Source organism: Mesocricetus auratus, unplaced genomic scaffold (genome assembly GCF_017639785.1).
Source record: "Mesocricetus auratus isolate SY011 unplaced genomic scaffold, BCM_Maur_2.0 Super-Scaffold_15014, whole genome shotgun sequence".
Lineage (NCBI taxonomy): Eukaryota > Metazoa > Chordata > Mammalia > Rodentia > Cricetidae > Mesocricetus > Mesocricetus auratus.
In genome coordinates this window covers 29,755,162-29,777,043 of record NW_024429186.1, presented here as the reverse complement: position 1 = coordinate 29,777,043, position 21,882 = coordinate 29,755,162, and the positions used below count along the sequence as shown (strand labels likewise).

Sequence of the window (21,882 nt, the reverse complement as noted above, 5' to 3'; positions counted from 1 at the left end):
AAGCTTTCTGTGTCAACTCACAGTCACTTAGAAATGGCTTGCAGACAGCGAGCAAATGAGCTGTGTTGCCGTTTGTGGGCCTTTATTACTGGAGCTCATGATGGAGACAGGTCCCTGTCCTTGGCTAGCCTATTTGCACTTGCTCCTAAACACAGGCCAATGCCTTTATCTGTTTTAACGGTAAGGATAAACTTTGTTAGATTTACTAAATGACAGCTTGTTGGTTTCAGGTGGGTCACAATTAGTGAACACTGAAGAAAACTTAAGGAAAAATTCCCAAGGGTGAGTTTCATAAAAATTTTATGAAACTAATTTTAAAATCCAGCTTACATAAATGATTTGTGTTAATTTTTGCTCCTTACAAAAATGCTATACCTGTTACTGTATGAACTCAATAATCACATGCAGATAATTAGAGGATGGGGCAGGGCAGAGAAAGAAGGAAATTAAGCAAATCACACTACAGAGAGCAGGCAGAGGCATGGCTTCCAGCCAGCCCTAGTCTCCCAGACTAACAAGCATACCCCATTTGTAGAAAGGAGCACCAGACTCCTTTTTACAAAATATCAAATGCCCCCATGGAGATGACATTAAATTTACAACACCAGTGACTGGACTGTTACAGAATGTTCTGTTACAACAGCCACAATAGTTAGGTGAGAAATAGCCAGAGGCTTCAATAGCATTAACAATATAGCCAATAAGGAAAAAAGTGAATCCCTGATACATCAAAGACAGATATGAATCTTTTAATTTCAGATGGAGTGTTTATTCTTGGGGAAAACAGTTAACAAAACACCCTAGAGACTTTTAGTTCATTAAAAAGCCACCAGGAAGAGTTTGGAAACATAAGGACACAGAGACTACTGTCCCCTTTCCTTTGGTTTACATATATTTATCTCTAAGTAAAAGCTACAGCTGTGACTACTTTCTTTACAGGGCCACTGTGATGTTTGAGAATCATGTAGCTCAGGCTAGCCCCGAACCTGTTATGTAGCTGAAAATGACCTTGAACTTAGTGCTAGGGCAGTCCTGCACTACCTGACTTATGTAGTACAAGGCATTGAACTCAGGACTTAGTGTATGGTATGCATGCAAACTAGTGATAACTCCAGCTCCTGGGAACACTTTAATTCCATTGTTTTCATGTGCATAAGATTCCTCTGAGGGCAGAGAAAGAAGAGCGAAGAAAGAACTCAAAAAATTTGATGACCAGGAGGGGTTAGGAATTCTGGTTGCTGGTTCAGAAATCTGCTGCCAGGAGGAAGACACTATTCCCTATTAATAAACCTTGAGGTAGTGACACACCACAGACTCAACTCCTTCCTCCTGTGGAGATAACATCAGAGGATGAGAAATCCAGGTGGGTCATTATTACACCTACGAGGTATGACAACCACATTCCTGCTTGTACCAAGCTGGAACTGGACTCAGCAGCATGTCGGGTAACTTCTTCCCTGCCCCTGTGTGCGGCTTGCCTTGGGGCTAGAGTGCATGGTAACACAAGCCTGCCTGAGTAAGAATCTAATCTTTAAGCCTTAGTTAGGTATCAGGATTTAGCCTCGCCCGTTTTACTGGGCTATTCTGGTCATCCAGATGGCACATGCCATCTGTAGTAATGTCTCTTTTTGTCTCCTCCATGGGTTCTAAAGGGAAGTTCTGGCCTGCGGCCAGTACCTGTCTGACAGTCATATTAACTCGGGCAGTTTTCAAATAGGTGGCACACACCTGCCAGTCTTCTGCAGAACAGGGCTCAACTAGTGAATCACTAGGGAGGACAGCTGGGAGAGGTGTCTCCAGGCAGTGAGGCAGGCATTCCCCATCAGGATGTGGAAGGACTCGAGGGACTGCATGATTTAACAGGCGACTGAAACCCGACATCACCATGATGTCACCACTGTGCATAAACATGGCTGTAGGGGCCTCATCTCTCTGGAGGCCACCCAGGAGAAAGATGGCAGACTGTCCAAAGCTACAAAAAGTAAAAACAGAAGTTTCTGTTATTAGTTACACCCATAAAAGTTACTGTGGACTGCATTCATTTCCATTTCAGCCCGACACTGACTGAACTCAGGCTATGAATCTGTGGTAGGTGCCTTCCCTTGCCAAGCCACCTCAAGACCCTTACTTACTTCTGATCTGTGTGTGCTTGTGTGGAGGCCAAAGGTTAATGCTGACACCTTCCTCCATTGTTCTGCCATCTTTTGTCTTTGATGACTTACTTTTATGTGTATGCGTATTTTATCAACATGCCTGTCTGTTCACATGGGGGCCTGGTGTTCCAGAGCCAGAAAAGGGAAGCAGATAGCCTGGACTGGAGTTACTGATGGTTGTGAGCCACCATTTAGCTGTTGAGAATCAAACCTCAGTCATCTAGAAGAGCAGCAAGTGCTTTAACCACTAAATCACCTACCTAGACCTGCATATTTCAATTTTATTTTTTATTATCGTTTCTGTGAGTGCATCTAACAGGGGTGTGAATATGCTATGGAGCATACATGGCAGTCAGAGGACATTTTGGAGTTCTCTTCTACTGTGGGAACTGAGCATCAAATTTAGGCCATCAGGTTTGTTAGGGAAATACTTTTGCCCACTAAGCCATCTTACTGACCCGTCTTATTAAGATTACTCTACCTTTTAAAAATTACTATGCTTCTGCCACAGTACACGAGTGAGAGAAGTCAGGATGACTGCTGGAGTTGGTTCGCTCCTTTCACCACGTGGGCCCGAGATTAGGCTGTAGGTTTGCAGCAAATTCCTTTACCTGATGAGCCAGCTCATAGGCCTCACCTTATTGTGTTTCTGGACAGGATCTGTCACTGAGCCTGGAATCCAGGATCCACTGTCTCCTTCCCCTACCTGCCCCCAAGCACTGGGACTAAGGCATGTTCTGCCTGTATGCCTGGAGTTTACATGGGTCAATGGTGATGGTGGTGGGGTCTGAACTCAGGTTCCCACACTTGCTACCTGCAGCAGGTTACTTAATCAAACAAGCCACCTGCTCAGTTTGAAAGTCATCCCTTGCCGGGCGTTGGTGGCGCACGCCTTTAATCCCAGCACTCGGGAGGCAGAGGCAGGCGGATCTCTGTGAGTTCGAGGCCAGCCTGGACTACCAAGCGAGTTCCAGGACAGCCTCCAAAGCCACAGAGAAACCCTGTCTCGGAAAAACAACAACAACAACAACAACAACAACAAAAAAAAACCAAAACAAAAACAAAAAAAGAAAAGAAGAGAAAGTCATCCCTTTTAAACTATTCTGGCTTGAGTTTCCCAGTGACCAACCCATGATCTGCTCCCCATACATTATTATGACAGCCCACAGACCTGCTACAAAATAAATTGTGATGCAGCAGATATGCAAAGCAAGAACTGCATTTCAACACTGTCTAAGTTTTACTGATGCACCTTTTCTTTTAAAATTTCAGTATTTCAATAAAATCATGAGTCATTTTACTATGTTTCTAATTTCTTCATTTCAAGAGATTGTTCTCATTATAAAACTGAAATCTTTACTAATTTTAGTTTAAAAATGTCTTAGGGAGGGGCTGGAGAGATGGCTCAGTGGTTAAAAGCACTGACTGTTCTTCCAGAGGTCCTGAGTTCAATTCCCGGCAACCACATGGTGGTTCACAACCACCTTGAATGAGATCTGGTGCCCTCTGCTGACATGCAGGCAAAAGACAGTATACACAATAAATAATTTTTAAAAATGTCTTAGGGAAAACAACAACAACATCAAAAAACCAACCCCCCAAATCCCTGGAATTAAGTTACCTGAAGGATAGCAAGGGTTTGGAGTGATCTAGTTCAGATCTGTCCACATGGATCCCCAGTGTGGAGTCTAGGCGGTAGTAATTCAGGATACCTGCTTCTGCTTGGAAACCCTGAAATCCACAGGCAGCAGCGACTTGCTCTGAGAGGAAAGCCAGGTCAGAAGGGAAAGGTGTATAATGATCTGCTGTGTATTTCTTTGGTAAAAGCAGAGAAAATAAGGAAAACAAAAAACAATGATCTCAGAACATAGAAAACTGTGGTATAAAATCCTCTAAGTCACTAACTACTATTAACACAGACACTTTATTAAGCTTTCCACTCCATCACCAGTGGCTACTACTCAAGAAAATGTCTCTTTTGTCCCCAGGAATCATATAGAACCACAGGGAGGGGTGGGGTTCTGTGAGATCCTCCTTCTAAGGGTTGTTTTTATTAAAAGGAAACCCAGTACTATAGTTAGCTTGCAACCTGACTTAATACCTGTCTGCCTGGTCAATCCAATAGGGTGAAATGCTCAAAACACCTGCATTAAGTCTAATCAGAACCAAGGCAGGACTGCCTTTTCCAGCCATTTGTATCCTTAATTTCCTTCCTTCTTAAAAGTCTTTTTGAGAGAGGATTTCTCTGTGTTAACCGCTCTGACTGTTGTGGAACTTGCTCTGTAGACCAGGCCTCAAACTCACAGAAACCTGCCTGCCAGTGTTGAGATTAAAGGCGAGAGCCACCACTGTCTAGCCTGTTTTTTAACATCCATGTTCCACCAGAATGACAAGTCCACCACTAGGAGTTGGGGCTGTGCACATCTGCAGAGGCTGGATGCTTCTTTGCTTTCACTTCTTCCTGTGCTAATTTAAACTAAAATCTTATCAGAAAACCTAATTTTTGTCTTAAAAGTACACCAGCATTCTGGTGCAGCTAGTTGAACCAAGTCAGAAAACTGGCTAGAGTAGTAGAACCAATTGTAGGTGCAAAAACACCACACCAAAGAAACAAAAAATCTTTTCTGTAGGGGGGGAGTCTATGTGGATGGCCTTCCTTGTTTGGTTGGAACTTCTGTTTTTAGTGTTTTTTCTTTTAAATTTACTCAACAGCATGTAAGAAAGGTTTCTTTTTTTTTTTTTTTTTTTTTGGTTTTTCGAGACAGGGTTTCTTTGTAGCTTTGGAGGCTGTCCTGGAACTCACTTTGTAGACCAGGCTGGCCTCGAACTCACAGAGATCCGCCTGCCTCTGCCTCCCGAGTGCTGGGATTAAAGACATGCTCCACCACCGCCTGGCTCCAAGGGATATTTAAAGGAGGCAATATACCATAGCCACTCCCTTAAACGGTCCATTCATGCTCCTGACAGCCTTTGCTATGGCAGTAGTGTTTCAAGTTGTTCAGGAAGAAACCCAACTACATGGGCCCAAGAACCTATAAATGTAAAACAAATACCTTACTGTCCCAGTTATAATGGTACCCCAGGGTGACCCAGCGCAGTCTCTCTAGTAAACTTCGGGGTCTCCGTTTATTCACCTCTTTAGACCTGTAAAAATTGTAAACAAGAGAATTTAGTCATCTTAAACGACATCAACAATCCTTTCTAAGTCTATGCATTTAGTCTAAGCTGTTAACCACGGTTTGATAAGCAGGCTGACATTAAGAGTATTAAGACCAGAAATGAAGAGCTTTGTTTTTAGAGTCAGAATCTTATAATGTAGCCTAGAATGGCCTCAAATTCAAGCAATCTGCCCACCTCTGCTTCCTGAGTACTAGAATTAAAGGTGGACACCACCGTTCCTAGCTTGGAATAGAGGTGCAAGCATCCAACCAATCTTTGTCATTACCTAAAATAATTTCCAATGTTTTCAAAAACCCACAGCTCTAATTACTGGATTTCACAAGAAAGAGAAACATGTTACACCCTCTGTCCTCGCTGCTTCCTCCAGGAATTAGCAGGGTGATGGATGGGTGGCTGGCCACTCTCTGCCCTGGCCAATGTGCTCACACAGCAGTTTTCTGTGTTTATCATGGCTAAGTAAGTGCTTTATGTAAGTGTAGGCATTTTTCTCAGCAATCATGTTATAATATCATTGCTTTCAAGTGAACCCTAATTGTGTGGAAATGAACTGTCCAGTTGTCCACTCTACATTTTCTTCCCTTATAAAGCCACTAACCTATGACAAAACAATGTCAGCATCCTACTGTAAGGTTTTTTTGTTCATTATTTTTAAATATTTAAAGATTTTATTTTTTATATTATTTACTACATATATAGTGTTCTGCCTGCATGTATGCCTTCATGACAGAAGAGGGCACAACAGATGGTTGTGAGTCACCATGTGGTTGCTGAGAATTGAACTCAGGACCTCTGGAAGAACAGTCAGTGCTCTTAACGTCTCAGCCTCTCCAGCCCTTGTTCTTTACTTTTATTTTAAGGCACGGTAACTATCTTTCTTAACTATTTCCTCAGAGACCACAGCTTTTATTCAACCTTCCTTTCCATTGAACTTGGTCTTTAAATTTTAAAAAGATTTATTAATTTTATGTGCATGCATGCTCTGTCTGCACACGTTTGTGCATCATGTGCACCTGGTGTCCCTTTAGCTCAGAGAGGGTGTCAGATACCTGTAGTGAGATATCTACCCCGCTCACACCTGCAGTGCTGACCATGCCAGTTTGGGCACGGTCACAAGTGCAGATGTGATGGGTGGGTTTAGGTCTGGGGTTCGGACAGGTGGCTGGCTCTTTCTTGTCACAGAGGGCAGCTAGGGTTAAACAGTGGAGCTGAACTTGTCAAGGTCACCTGCTTCTTGTGTAAGTGCATCCTCCCTGAATAAACTTCACTTAACCTGTACTGAGTCTTGTTAAGCTTGATCCCCACACAATAGATACCCTAGAACTGGTTTAATGGATGGCTGCTAACTACCATGGGTGCTGGTGCTAGGACTAGAACCTGGGTCCATCAGAAGATCAGCAAGTGCACTGATTCACTGAGCTATCACTTTAGCCAGGCCCAAACCTGATCTTTAATTTTCTGTCTCCAGAGCTATGTTCAGTTTTAACCTGGATCTCTTAAGCACAGTGAACATTTGGTGTGGCCATAGTTGCTAACATCCCTTTGCCTTACTCTTCCAGCTTCTGCTTTATACCGTTATGCACTTCAGCCTCTCAGCTTTGCCCATGTCTGTAAGGTGAACGACAAACACAGGTACGATCAAACGACACAGGCAAACTTTTACAGGCCTCACAATACGCTAAGCAGTCTTCTCCCTGACTCCCCTACTCATACTATACCCTATTACCTTGATAAGCCGTTAATAAGCCTTTCTCCACTGAAGATCTTTCTTCTCACACATTCAACCCACCCTCTGTGACTTGTCCCCTCCTCCTCCTGTTTTATTTTATTTATTTTTTAAAAAAATTATGTTCATGTTTATGTGCCTTTGGAAGTCAGGTGCTGATCCTGTGGATCTGGGGTTGTGGGTGATCATGAGCTTGGATTCTCTGCAAGAGCAGTACGTGTTCTTAATTGTTGAGTCATCTCTCCAGCTCACCAACCAAAATTTTAAAAGGGGAACAAAAGGGAAAGGACTAATTCTGGTTCTACTTGGATAGAATAAATGGTAAAGTTTTCACTCACAAAAAATAGAACCTACACATAAAAACCAAAGCTAAGCTGCTGTAGTTAAGAGTTACATTTTCTCCCCTTATACTTTTATTTTGAGACAGGCCTGTCTGCTTACTCTTGGCTGTCCAGGAACTCTCTATATAGACCAGGCTGGTCTCAAACCCAAAATCTGGGTTTGAGGGTATCCGCTTGTAATTTCAGCACTTGGGACCACAGGCAGGAGAATCAATCAAGTTTGAGGGCAGCCAGGGATATTTAAGTGAGTCCTTGTTTAAGAAAATTTTTAAAAAAAAAATATAGCAAGAACAGGGCAGGGCATGGTGGCACACACCTTTAATCTAATCCTAGCACTTGGGAGGCAGATGAATCTATGAGTGAGGCCAGCCTGGTCTATAGAGCTAGTTCCAGGACAGCCAGGGCTACACATGGAAATCCTGTCTCAGAAAACAAACAACAAAACAAATATAGCAGGAACAGCTAGTACAAAGAACCTAAGCAGGCCTGATGTGTTTAAGGAACAGCACTGCAGGCTAGGGTAGCTGTAGAGAAATAAATGATAAAGAACAATTGGAAATGAATTATATGGAGCCATATCAGATTACCTAGGTCTTACAGGTTATAATTTTAAATTTCTAAAAACACGATAATGCCAAGCATAGGGTCACACACTTTTAATCTTAGCATTTGTGAGGCAGATGCAGGAGAATATCTGTGAGTTCAAGATCAGTCTAGTCTGATAGCAAATTCCAGGACTACACAGAAACACTATATCAACCCCCACCCATCCTCCACACTCACCCACCCAAAGCCAAACCCATGATGGTGTCATATAACAAAGGATCTGACTAGCCCTTTGCTTTGGTTCTGGGAAGGCAATTTCTTTTTTATTCCTGTTCCTGGGGATAAAAACTCAAGAACCTCATGCATGTTTGGCAAATCCCTGAGCTACACCCAGCCTAAACCCTTAGAATTTCCTGATAGCAGTCCCACTGTTAATCATGGTAGCTCCTTGTATCACACATGGGTTTATGCTAAGGAGCGATGATTTAGGATGTTGGCTACATGTGATTAGAATGAAGTTTACGTCAATTGGTATTAGTTGGATCTCCAGAGTGGGCGGTACCTCAACACTTCAATCACATGGCTAATGGCTTACATATATTCAGGTTTAAGTGCCCCCTTCTATGTATGTGGATGAGCATGGAGGCCAGAGGTCAACTTGGGAGCCATACTATGGAGGTGTCTACCTCTTTTTTATTTGACAGTATCTCTCTCACTGAAGCACAGGGCTCACTAATTAGACCAACAAATGAGTCTCCCAGGGATGTCTGTTTCCCTTGTATTGGGATTATAAGTAAGTGCCACTATGTTTTTTCTTTTTCTAATGTGGGTATAGTTGTCAGGCAGTGTTGGCGCATGCCTTTAATCCCACACCCAGGAGGCAGAGGGATCTCTGAGTTAAGGCCAGCCTGTTTAGCACTTTACCAAGTAAGCTATCTCCCCAAGCTCCCCAAACTCTCTTTGTTGAGACAGGGTCTCTCATTGTCCTGGAACTTACCAAATATGCTGGTGAGCTCCAAGAATTTGCCTGTTTGTGCCTCCTCAGTGCTGAGATTACAAGTAGGCAAGGCCATGTCTGTTTTTTTTCCTCTCCCTTTTAATTAAAACAAAACAAAACACATGGGTTCTGGGAAACTGAACTCAGGTCATGAGTCACCTACCTAGAGTACATGACTAATGATTTAACCAGTAGTGACTATACAACAAAATGCACTCCCCCAAAATTCTGAACACTAAAACTTGGGAGCGCACTAGCTGGTAGAAACACCAATGTGTTATGAGGAAAGGGCACACAAGGCATTACACCCTGGCCTCACAGCCTTAACTTTGTGCCACTGGAAGCACAGCATTTTCCTGAGTTCTAGGGGCTGATCTAGTGAATCACAGTACAAGGGGTCACGAAACCCCCCAAATCTAAAATCAGTGGTTTTAAGTATGAGTAGCCTACAAAGACCCCAAACCAGATGTCTGAAGTGAAGTTTGTGCAAACTCTGCATGGCTTCATCAGAACTAAACTCCAGATGAGAAATTGTGACAAAAATGACACGACTTCTACATACTATGCAGGAAAAGTTTGAAAAGGGGTAAAAAGCAGATTGACAATGGTAGTTGGGTTAAGTACAGTGGGAAATGATAGCTTAATCTGACTCTAATGCCTACTTTGTCTCCAAGAGATAGATTTAAGGTCTTTTAATGGCTATAACTACTTCTGGGGCAGGCCATGACTGAGTAATCCGGTCTCCTGATGATGAACAAGGGGCTTGCACTTTCTGCACACACCCCCATACCACACTGAAGAATAAGGGACTAGATAAGCGCTCAGCTATACTCCCAGCCCTCACTGCAGTTGTGTATAAGATTCTCTAGCTATACCTTCCCAGAACAACACACAGAACTGAAATGCAATCATTTGGTCAACTCCCATTTTTCTAGTCCATTCATATACTACATCTTCATTTCCTATTTAAAATGGCCATAGAGATCTAAGGAGATAGAAGCTGAAGGATCCTAAGACCCTCTTCCTGGTTCTCAATGTGGAAGAATGTTGGGGACAATCAGAATCTCCAGGGGGTTGGGGGGGGTGGAAGGAGCACCCAAACAGTAGACCCTCTCTACTCTAACAGACTTTGCAAGTGGAGAGTTTCACGTATTGCTCACAGGACTCTGACAGACCATGACTCAAACACCTGGGCGGTTTATCCCACCCAACACCGTTATTTCCCATGTGAGGAAATGGAAACAGATCACATAGTGACACAGGATGGGAACCAGAGACCGAATTGATTCTCAGTGCTGCCAGCACAATGTCTCAGACTATCAGTTTCTTTCAGCCTTGACAACATAAGGTATAATTACCACCATTTTTACTTTTGCTAATTTATTATACAAAAAAAGTATCTCCTCATTGTCTATTGAAGGATATATTGGAGGCTCATGTGAGCTATCTTAGAAGGCAGCTGTGGTTTCTATAGTCATATTATCAGAAGGCAATTATTTGAAATTATCAGAATTATTTGAAAACACAGTCTAATTTTTGTTTTAAACAGAACCCCATCTTTTTTTTTAAAATATTTATTTATTACATATTCAATGTTCTGCCTACATGCCAGAAGAGGGCACCAGATTGAATTGCAGATGGTTGTGAGCCACCATGTGGTTGCTGAGAACGGAACTCAGGACCCCTGGAAGAGCAGTCAGTGCTCTTTATCTCTGAGCATCTCTCCAGCCCTACAGTCTAACTTTATTCAGTCAAAGTGCTTCCCTAAAGGTAGCACTAAAAGCTGAAGAACAGGGAAGGTTACTTGCTTCTACATCCTACATACACCTTAAGCCATAGATGTAGGAGGCTTTAAAGGAAACCCACTAAATGTTAGTTATTCTTTCTCCTTTGAACCTTTGCATTCCCTCCATTAGAATCAGCCTGACAGTTTACAGAATGAACAGCAGATAGGAGATAGACCACCAAGAGGATATATTTTCAACAAGCATCTTTTAATGATTTCTCACATATGCTCACAGAAATCAAGGAGGAACTGTTAAACAAAACAACTTGCCCCAAGGTTATCTAGCTACTACCTGGGAGGACAGGCGATCGGACTCCAGAGCTGGTGCTCTCCACTGTTAAACCCTGTACAATTTTGTTCTACTCCATCCACCATGCCTACTTACCGTATTGTCTATCCTATCCACGACTTCCAGCATTTTCTATAAATTATTCCAACCTTTCCATGCAAGTGACCATTCTCACGATAAAGCGTAAATTCTAAACTTGTAACTGCCAACATGTCTATTTAAATGTCTTTATTTGTCACATTTTCACAGAAATTATATTGTTTTTGACTTTCCCCTTTAGAACTGAAATAAAGAAACAGGTTAAATATCCGCACTCTCCAACATGAAAACTGTCTGGTGACAGAATGTTGGAGTACTGCAATTCACCCAGCTACTGATTAAGCTGGTTAGAACTTGCATGAACTCCAATTACTCTCGCATACGCTGTCCCCCTTGCCTGGCCACGAGCTGGATCAGGCAAGGTCTACGGATATGCCTGGGAAATGTTTCCTATCTTCTTTGGAATCTCTAACACTCCAACGCATACACCACGTGCTGCTCCTATTTCTTAGAACATACTGTCTTAAACACTATCTCTGCTCTGTTTGATGAGTACTCCTAACCAGACCTTTTACTATTCCGAACGGCAAATCCCTAATCATTTTGAAGAGTGGGGGTAGATCAATAGATACAATTCTTAAAAATTGTATTAAAAAAAAAATCACCCTTTCTTCTTGGATACTTCATCCTGTGTTTCCCACCGTTAAAACATTTTCTCACTCTATTGTAATTACTTCTGTACCTAATTCCAAGCCTAAGGAAAGTATCTTCTCTGTTTAAGTTTTGTGTCTCCAATGCCCAGCACCATGCTTAGTACCCAACTGATTTTTCCAATGAGTATTTGTGGAATGAATGCTGAAGCATCAAGATCCAAACACTAGCTCTTCCATGAGCAACAACTGACCCATCATAAAAGAGCTAGCAGCAGCAACTCCACGTAGATAACTTTCCCCACGAGTCTTTAAAAGAACACTTTGAACACAAACAGATCATGTGAGGATGAATGTGGATGAACTCAGATTCTAAGCTATGTTAAGACTCTAATGGATCTCATTTAATATAACTGTCAAAGCATCTGTTCAAAGGTTCTCAGTAAGATAAGTTCTGTTAAAAAACCAATGCGTCAGCCGGGCGTTGGTGGCGCACGCCTTTAATCCCAGCACTTGGGAGGCAGAGGCAGGCGGATCTCTGTGAGTTCAAGGCCAACCTGGTCTACAAGAGCTAGTTCCAGGACAGCCTCCAAAGCCACAGAGAAACCCTGTCTCGGAAAAAAAAAAAAAAAAAAAAACACCAATGCGTCCACTTTTACAGCATTTGTTCAGTTTCTCCAAGGCTGCTTAGACTTACCTTAGGAACTCTTTGCTCTGCTCCCATAGACTTTGGGTCTCTTCTCTAATCATGTGTTTGTCCAGGTTACACACATTAGGTTTCTGGGAGTACAACTTAAGGCACTGTTTTATCCAGTGCCACTGGCATCCTGGGAGGAATGGGTTTGGGATGAAAATAAATCCTATAAAAAGAAGATGGGGGGGGGCGTTTTCAATTGTTCTGTTTCTTTTTTCATATTCTTATGCCCACGATTCTGTCATGTACTTCCCATATCCATTGGTTCTGCTTAAAGTTAATGAAAAACCAAGTTTGGATGAACAGGAGACATCATGTAAATATCTGACTTTTTGGGGACACCTTCAAGAGGAACAAATAATTCCCAAGATTAGCTAGCTGTCAATGGTGCTTTTTTTTTTTGGTTTTTCAAGATAGGGTTTCTCTGTATTGTTTTGGAGGCTGTCCTGGAACTCGCTCTGTAGATCAGGCTGGCCTTGAACTCACAGAGATCTGCCTGCCTCTGCCTCCTGAGTGCTGGGATTAAAGGTGTGCGCCACCAATGCCCAGCAATGGTGTTGTCTTAAGGCAACTTTAGAACTGAAAGTTCATCCTTAGGTTTTTACCAGGTACCAATTACAGTCACACAAGACTCCTCCAAGTCTGTTTCCCTTATTGCAGGCACAGAAAGCTACTCTAATACTTGATTTAATTAATCATAGGTCTTCATCTAGTAAACAGAACATCAGTCTACTCAAATCCTAGGGGTTGGATAGGCCGGCATTTGTTGCACATATATATGCATGTAGACAAAAGTCATACATATTAAATAAAAATAAATATACCCTGGGGCTGCAAAGATGGCTTAGCAGTTATGAGTATATTCTGCTGTTGCAGGAAATGGGTGTTTGATTCCCAGTAACAATGTCTGGTGGCTCATTTGTCTGTAACTCTGGTTCAGTGATGTGGCATCTGCTTCTGAGCTGCTCTATTCTTTGGAAGCGTTAAACAGGTAACTCAGAGAAGGCACAAACAGGCCACACTCCAAGGTGGGGGCATTAGTGTGTGCTCAGGCACATGTCCTTTGTCTATCTATTCACCACTCACTCATTCCTAGGAAATCAATGACTGTACTTACCAGGGTAGCCTTCAAGTCCATAGGCCTGCCACTTGCTCACAGGCTGCAGTCCTGCCCTACAGGCATCATGTTCAGTCACTGAGGACACATTCAGATGAAATCTGACCACCTGAAAGAAGGAAACTTAAGTCAGGTGAGCCGACTTGGAGGTTAACCCCAGGAACCTCAGACCTCCAGACAGTTTGACTATAGGTCTTATTATTAGCCCTCCCACCTATTTGACCTATGGTCTTAGTTTCCTCATCTACATTATAACACATGTCATATAGTTCTGCAAAATTAAGCAAAGTGGTAATAAGATAATTAGACTAAACTGGTTTGGGCTTTTTTTTTTTGACTAAGAACAAACCTTTCTTATGAGAACACACTTCAGTAATTCCCCGCCCCCAACAGGGTTTCTCTGTCTAACAGTCCTAGCTGTCCTGGCACTCACTCTGTAGACCAGGCTGGTCTGGAACTCACAGAGATCCACTTGCCTCTGTCTCCCACTGTGATTAAAGGTGTGCACCACCAATGCCTGGCAGGAATTCAATAGGATTCATGAAAAGTGTTCCCTATCTTGGAATACCTCAGGTCACTAGTCTGCTTAGTGCTAAAACACCGCTTCTGTGGCATTTGTTACAGTTAGCAAAAGGAAAGTATCAGCCAGGAGCAGGCTGAGAAAATGGAGAGTTCTCTAACCACAAAGAAAAACTTAATTCCACAAAACGCCAGGGCCCCATTTAATAATTATTTAAAAAAGAATTAGGAGCTGATGTCTTCTTTGCACATTAAGAGTAGCTTAAAAGCTGGGTGGTGGTGGCTCATGCTTTTAGTCCTAGCACTTGGGAGGTATAGGAAGGTGGATCTCTGAGTTCAAAGCCAGCCTGGTCTACAAAGGGTACTCCAGGACAGTCAAAGCTACAAAGAGAAACCCTGTCTTAAAAATTAAACTGAAATATTCGAACCCAAAACTAAAAACCCAAACCAAAATAGAAAAAACACTACTTCATTCTTCCACAAATAATGTGTCTTCCCTTAAAATACACTGGATATCTTTTTTTCCCCCAAGAGAAATGAACTTCTTTTGTGTTGTTGGTTTTTGGAGACAGGACCTCACTACATAGTCCTGGCTCTCCTGGAACTCTGAGATCTGTCTGCCCTCTGCCTTCGGGTGCAGGAACTAATGGTGTGTGCCACCACATCTGGCTTGAGAAATCTCCAAGTATGGAGATTTCCTCACAAAATTCCAAGAAGCAGGCTAACAACAAATAATTTCTTCCTCTGTGTTGCTGGGAAATTACTTCACCACAGCACTACATGTCCAGTCTACCACTCTTGAAAAAGGCTATCTAGAACCTTCTGAGAGCCTTGACTAGATTAAGTTTTCTAGTTACGTATGGCTGATAAAATATGTTGCCATTCTCCTCTCCTCCCTCTCTCCTTTTGGTTTTTCAAGACAGGGTTTCTCTGTGTAGCCCTGGCTGTCCTGGAGCTGTCTGGAACGGAGTGAGCCGCCACGTGGGTGCTGGGACTCGAACCCAGGCTCTCTGGAAAAACACAAATGTTCTTAGCTGCTGAGCCATCTCTCCGGGTCCATTTTTCTAGACCGGGCTTCCTTTGTTTAACAGCTCTGTCTGTCTTGGAACTCGCTCTGTAGACCAGGTTGTCCTCGAGCTCACACAGATCCGCCTGTTTGCCTCTCCAGTTCTGGGAATAAAGGCGTGCGCCACCACGGTCCGGCTTAGATTTTTTTTTCCCCTAAAAAATCCTTATTTTTCCCCTTATTTGACATTTATTTTCAACGTGGGTGGAGTATCTCAAAATTCCACAATGCCATTGTTTTAGTTAACATAATCGTTTGAGACTTTATTCGATGGTAGGGTTTATTTGAAGCCGTGGGGCCACCCTAACGCCCAAGAAACCTCGCGCAGGATTTTACACGAAACCCTGGGTTCGAGCGACTTCCAGGTTCTGCGAGCGAGGCCGTGGGGCTGGGGAGAAAATGGCGGCAGGAAGACAGGCGCGGCGCAGCGCTTTGGCGGCAGAGCCCGCCGGGGAGCAGCGCGGCTCGGCGCACAGCCAGCAAGGCTTCCCTCCTCACCCAGCCCGGAGGCAGAGAAGGCCCGGGAGGCCGACCAGGGCGCCGGGCGCGCGGCGGAGCGCGCACGACTCCTCCCTTCCTACCTTGGGCACGCCGGGCCTCGCGCTTCGGACCTCATGCGCCGTCGAGAAGTCGATGACCGCTCCCAGGTCCGCCGTCCCCCGCCGGCTCTGCCGGTAGAAGCGGAAAAGTTTCCGGAAGGCGTCCTCTCCGGGCTCCGCCGCCAGCGTGGCAAACGAGGCCACGGCAGCCGCCATCTTCCTCATCTCGAGGCTGAGAACGGTCTGACCCGGAAGCAGAACTCCGAGCTCGGGATCCGGTAGGTCCTTCCGGGGTCACGACCCCGGGGGCTCGCTTCATTCAGATTCTAACATGGCAGCTTCCGCCGTGGGTCGAGCCCTGGCCCTGCGTGCGCGTGGTGCTCAGCATGTTGCTTTCGTCCGCAGAATCCCTTGGACCGCGACGACCAGTGAGTGGTGGAGATGAGGAAGCGCGCAGTCTTTATGTTTAAGTAGCTCGTAAAGCCTCTGTGGAGGACCTAAGTCAGCACGGTAGATGGGTTAGGTCAGGCGGTTTGCCTTCGTTTGTTTGTTTTAATGAAACTCGCGTGTCATCCTTGCGCAGGGGTCGTGCTGGTCCCTTTTTTTTTTTTTTTTTTTTTTGGTTTTTCGAGACAGGGTTTCCCTGTGGCTTTGGAGGCTGTCCTGGAACTAGCTTGGTAGTCCAGGCTGGTCTCGAACTCACAGAGATCCGCCTGCCTCTGCCTCCCGAGTGCTGGGATTAAAGGCGTGCGCCACCAACGCCCGGCCCCTTTTTTTTTTTTTTTTTGAAGCGGGCACAAGTGGTTTGCTCTTGAGCAAGTCACTGCGAGGAAAATTTTGCTTCCGGTTAACTGTTTAGGGATGACCCCCTCACTGCCACCCCCAGGTTTTTTAGGGTGGGAATCGACCGTACCCAGCGAATTGGTGGAAAGATTTATTGTTTGCTTTCCTTGGACTTTTACGATTAAGAGGGAACTATTTTGACCTCAGGGGAGCTTGCTTTAAATTGGCAAGAACGTCGGGGTGAAGATGAGTAAAGATTTCCTTCCGTTCAAACATGAAAACTCGGAAGCATGTAGTTTTTCAAAATAAAATTGACAGCATTCGTGCTGGTTTTAGAAGAAAGGTGTGCATTCCAGATTCCTAGCATAGACTTCTGCTTTTAGAATTTAGGACGGAAAATTGTATATTGTGATTGAGAAGCAGACTCTGAAGTCAGATTGCCTGAGTTGGAATTCCAAACTACTCATTTTAATAGTTGTATATCTGAATTACTGAAGTTAATATGGGAAAGGGCCTTCTTACAAGAGATCCTGTTTAATTTTCTAAAAAGTGGATTAAGTAATACCTCGACATGGGAATGGGGATTGGGAAAATTAGACGAGTTCATATATAAACTCAGCAGATGTGTGCTAGAGTGTCAGTACTTAACTAGTAATAGTTATTTGCATGGTTGCTAAATTGAAGCATAGGGAAGAAGACTAGTCTGGTGACAGGGTAGTTAGTTCTAGAATCACTCACCAACTTTGATTTTTGTCAGCTGCAGTTTACATCTAGGTTTTATTTATGTGTGTTTAGGTCTGTGTGGACATGTGCAGGTGGATAAAGGTGCTCCATGTCGTACAGAAGAGGGCGTTGGAGCCCTGCTTACATGTGGACCTTTAGATCATGTACTGTGAACCTTTTGAGGTCTCACAGGGAGAGTATCGATTCTAGTATGAGTTCAGTAAAGTAATGCTCAGTGGAGGTATTTAGCTCGGCCTGGAAAACGTCTTATGATTTACATCGGAGGATATTAAGAGTAGTGACTTATGGAAGAGAACCACATATACGAAGATGGGAATCCACAGACAAGGACAGAGAGTTAACTTTGCTGTACTTGACAGCGCAGCCAGGGAAAGGAAATAAGGCAGGAAGCATAGGTAGAACTGATTGAAGAGAGTTAAGTTGAGATTTTATTTGGAAATCTCTGATGCATGTGGTAGGACATTGGGCTAAGGAGATTTATGCCCTCTTTTGGGTTTTTATTTACAATCTTTTACAAAGTATACAAGATACTTGAACTTATTTTATTATGCTTTCTTCTCACAGGTGAGCTGAGAGAACATTTTGCTCAGTTTGGCCTTATAAAAAAGTGTACTGTACCTTTTGTGAGTATTAAAACAATAGCAAAAACTATTGGGGACGGGATGGGGATATATCTCTATAGTAGAACACTTGCCTGGTATGTGCAAGGCTCTGGGTTTGATCCTCAGACTCAAGATTACCAGAAGAAAAAAAGTTATTAATTCTTGATTTCTTTTATATAAACATTGTACATTATCTAACACACACACTGCTTGCTCAGTCTGTATAGTTACTTGTGTGTATGTTTTCAGGACTGACTATTCAGTACTGGATAACCAGGTGGTGTGATCTTCCCTGAGGAAGACTGTTTCTCCTGCACTTAGCATTCCTCAGTTGCCTGTAATTATGTTTTGAGGGTTGGGGACTCTTGAGCCTCCTTTCAGGTTAGCATGTCTTTTGGTGCTGACCTTGTTCTGTGTATCATAGACATTTATGTTCTTTTTTTGATTTTTTGTTTGTTTTTTGAGACAGGGTTTCTCTGTATTGTTTTGGAGCCTGTCCTATAACTTGCTTTGTAGACCAGGCAGGCTGGCCTCAATCTACCTGCCTCTGCCTCCCAATTGCTGGGATTAAAGGCGTGTGCCATCAACATCTGGCCTTTTTTGGATTTTCAAGACAGGGTTTTTCTGTATAACAGCCTCCCTGCTGTCCTTGAACTTGCTCTGTAGACCAGGCTTGCCTTGAACTCAGTGAGATCCACCTGCCTCTGCCTCCTGAGTGCCGGGATCAAAGGCATGGGCCAGTGTCCTTCCACGCTTCCGAGGTAGTTGGCAAAATTTTATGAATTGTATTTACTTTTTTGTGTGTGGGTGTTTTGCCTGCATGTATACTTATGCACCATGTGTGTGCAGTATTCCAGAAACCAGAAGCCAGGACCGGATCTCCTGGAACTAGACTTAAGTCAGTTGTGAGCTGCCATGTTGGTGCTGGAAATCAAATTTAGGTCTTCTGGATGAGCAGCTGTGCCCTTAACTGAGCAATCTCCATCCTCTGGCAAAAGTCTTTAAACATTTGTATTTTTGAGATAAGACCTCACTGTGTAGCCCAAGCTGTCATCAAAATTACTATTCTTGAATTCACAATTCTCCTGTCTCAGTTTCGAGTGCCAGGCTTACAAGCATGTGCCACCATGTTCCAGTTTGGCAGCAAAGGAGTTTCTCTAGTGTTAAAATGGTCACATGTAACATCACACTGGTGATAGTCCATTTCCCTTTGCCATATAACCTGATTGGGGTGCTGTGTCTTACCGTCTTTGCCATACTTTATATTAAAATAAGTTACATTCCTGATTCCAGTTCTATGGTATGTAATGCTCTCTTCTATGGCATATATTTACACAGGCACCTACATACAAACATTAAAACAAAGCATGTGATGACAGAGGTAGTGGTGATGAGGTTCACTGGTCTCAGAAATGACCAGATGGAACTAAGTTTGGTGGTTTTTCTAGTTCCTAGTAGGTAGTTCATTAGAAACAGGAAGTCCGTTTCCTTTGACTAAAGCCATCAGTTTGCTCCTGAATCTGTTGATCAAATGCACTGCTACTGTGATCTACGGAAAGCTTTGTTCCTATTTCCTCTATTGCCAGTAGAAAAGCAGAGTAATGCTAGGATTTAGCTTGGGTAGCCAGGAGGGTGTGTATTGAGGGTTACCAATTATGTATTATCTGTGATCTTATTTTGCAAATTAAAAAGTTGATAATTTTATCTGGATGGAGTTCAGGAAACTTTACCAAGTTCACAGTTAATCTTTTTTCTATTATATTTTCATTTGTAGGACAGAGAGACTGGCTTTCACAGGGGCATGGGTTGGGTTCAGTTTTCTTCGGAGGAAGAACTTCAGAATGCACTACAACAAGAAAATCATATTATTGATGGAGTAAAGGTAAGCATTTCTGTTGATGTGTGTTCCATGTTGCTTTTTAAAGAGTAGCTGGTGTCTTATAAGGTCCATAAGGAAAAGCCATGAAGACCCCATTTTTGATGCTATGGATTGAACCCGAATGCCACATATATGATGAACACATGCTCCAGGGCTTCCATCCCCAGGTGGAAGACCCTTTGATAGCTTATCTAGGCATACGTTAACATAGAATAGTGGAGACAGCAATATAGGCAAACAGGTTGAAATCTTGCCTTTCCCCCTCTGATTACCAGAAGGAAGACACCAACCACTTGAGACACTGGTATGAGAGTCTAATAAAATGGTATTTGTGCAAATAGGGAAAATTCTGCTTTTAATATTTCTAAAAATCACTTTTCTTATAGTGCTTTTTTTCCCTCCACAGATCTATGTTCAAGCTAGGAAACAAAGGGTTTTGCAAGAGGCTCAAACATCTGATGAAGAGAAAGACTTCTGAGATGATTATTGTACTATCCATTAAATAAATGTAACTGAGACTTTTTCTAAATGTTTTTATTTGAAACAAGAGCTGCACACTGGGCAAGACCTTAGTTTCCCCACTGCCAGGTAAACAGCACAACAGGGCGAGTGCATTTGGTGGTATAGTTGCAGTATGTGCACATTTTGGGGTGATTTTATTCATAAAGTTCTTAAACAAAATATTACCCCTGGGTTAGTGAGTGTCACATACAAGAAAGTGGTCTTAATTCTATACGGGGCAGTATTTCCTATAAGTGCTGCATGATGGGAGAAGCACAAGCATAACCCATTCTTTAAAAAAAACTAATCCAAAGTAGAATATTCAACCCCATCTCCTGGAATAAAAAGTAGTGCTGGGATCTATCGCCCAGATTCATTTTTTGTCCTGATCATTTACAAAGGGTTTCCCAATGACTTGCATCATTGGGGCTGTGAATAAGAGTCCTTTGCTTTGAAGAGAGGCCTATCTATTCCTTCCTCCGCTTCTTGCCTTCATGCTCATGTTCCTTAGGGCGACTGCTGTCAGAGGGTCTTTTAGAACCACCATGCTGTTTGGCTTCTTCCAAAAATTTGTCCAAACCAAAAGGATCTTCCTCAAACTGAACTGGTCCCTCTCGGCCTCTCTGTCTGCGGTCTGAACCAGAGAACTCCTTATCAGGAACAAACCTGGGGGGAAAGAGAAGAGGTCATGAACGACTTTCGTTTTGCTGGTTTAACCAGGACAACCAACTGTCTGTCTTGGTACCTGTTAGTCTTTATCCTGGTTTCCAGGTCATCACCATACATGTCCTTGTCCAGATTTTTACTAGGCCTGTAGATACTTTGAGCCATATCTTTACTACCTCTCCAGGCCTGATCATAAACATTGTAAATTTCGTCTTCTCCACCTGCAAATCCACTGTCCATACCCTGTGGAAAAATAAATGACACTAAATAACAATACACACTTACCCAAAGCTGAACCTGAAAGCTTGTGAATATACAGATCACTTCCATGTTTTCAGATAATTCTCAAAATCCCAATTCCAACATTTAAAAGACACATAAACTTGTTCATACTAGAGTTCTTACCTAGAGACTTAGTATTAAATTAAGGTATTCATTAAAAATTTGATTAAGCTGGCTGTGATCTATATATCAGATGCCAGGATAGTCAGAGCTATATAAAACAAGCTGTCTCAAACAACAAAAGCTTTGACTAGCCTTAAGACAAAGGACACAAAGTTGCGTGTGTAGAGAAGGTGGGGTGGATCTGTGAGGAGTTAAAGAGAGGGAGTGAATATGGCCAAAAGTCAACTAACTGTATGCAATTCTCAAAAACTAAAATTGAAGGATTCTACTGTAGGTACTTGACAATAATGCTGAGAAATGTAACCTCGGCTGCCTGAGAACGTCACTATCAAAGCACAAGACAATTAGGTTCTCAAAGAAAAATCTTAAAAATTTCACCCAACTTTGAAAAGCTGTAAGCTTAAGGTTTTAAGAGATATATATAACCTTGAACTGCTTAAAGCATGGATGTAATAAAAAAAAGCTTTGGACTCAAAGCTTGAGTTTGAGGTCAGCCTGGCCTACAGAGTAAAGTTCCAGGTCAGTCAGGCCTACACAGAGAAACCCTGTCCCAGGCTGGCCTTGAACTCTATCTTCCTATCTAGCTTCTCAAATGGGCCACCATGTCCACCTTTCATTTTTGTCTTTAAGTAAAAACATACAATTTGCAAAATTTTCCTGTCA

At 42.9% G+C, this 21,882-nt stretch overlaps 3 protein-coding genes and 1 non-coding gene across 5 annotated transcripts in view; 1 reads left to right on the top strand and 3 right to left on the bottom strand.

The window, feature by feature from the left end:
• Positions 1-747: 747 nt before the first annotated feature.
• Positions 748-15,905, bottom strand: Alkbh1 (alkB homolog 1, histone H2A dioxygenase). Of its 2 annotated transcripts, none has more exons than XM_040742681.1 (6): positions 15,682-15,904; positions 13,516-13,624; positions 12,402-12,564; positions 5,207-5,297; positions 3,775-3,968; positions 748-1,972 (listed from the first exon to the last, which is right to left on the bottom strand). In XM_040742681.1, the coding sequence occupies exons 1-6, from the start codon at positions 15,862-15,864 to the stop codon at positions 1,543-1,545; spliced, it is 1,170 nt and encodes a 389-aa protein (XP_040598615.1). In that variant the 5' UTR covers positions 15,865-15,904; the 3' UTR covers positions 748-1,542. The 2 variants fall into 2 exon arrangements, 1 of the variants encoding a protein (XP_040598615.1); XR_005876200.1 differs by having other exon boundaries at positions 1,836-1,972; positions 3,775-3,913; positions 15,682-15,905.
• Positions 11,358-11,492, bottom strand: LOC121139610. Its single transcript, XR_005876520.1, has one exon. It is a non-coding gene; the product is annotated as a small nucleolar RNA SNORA58 (small nucleolar RNA).
• An 18-nt stretch (positions 15,906-15,923) lies between the features above and the next one.
• Positions 15,924-20,170, top strand: LOC101837372 (SRA stem-loop interacting RNA binding protein). Its single transcript, XM_005083996.4, has 4 exons — positions 15,924-16,067; positions 17,731-17,789; positions 19,543-19,650; positions 20,054-20,170. The coding sequence occupies exons 1-4, from the start codon at positions 15,971-15,973 to the stop codon at positions 20,123-20,125; spliced, it is 336 nt and encodes a 111-aa protein (XP_005084053.1). The 5' UTR covers positions 15,924-15,970; the 3' UTR covers positions 20,126-20,170.
• Snw1 (SNW domain containing 1) overlaps positions 20,167-21,882 on the bottom strand; it is a 28,666-nt gene continuing 26,950 nt past the window's right edge. The window contains exons 13-14 of the mRNA XM_005083995.3: positions 20,894-21,057; positions 20,167-20,814 (exon numbers count right to left, since the gene is read on the bottom strand). Coding sequence (XP_005084052.1) covers positions 20,616-20,814; positions 20,894-21,057 — 363 coding nt within the window. The 3' untranslated portion in view covers positions 20,167-20,615. The remainder of the gene's footprint in view (positions 20,815-20,893; positions 21,058-21,882) is intronic.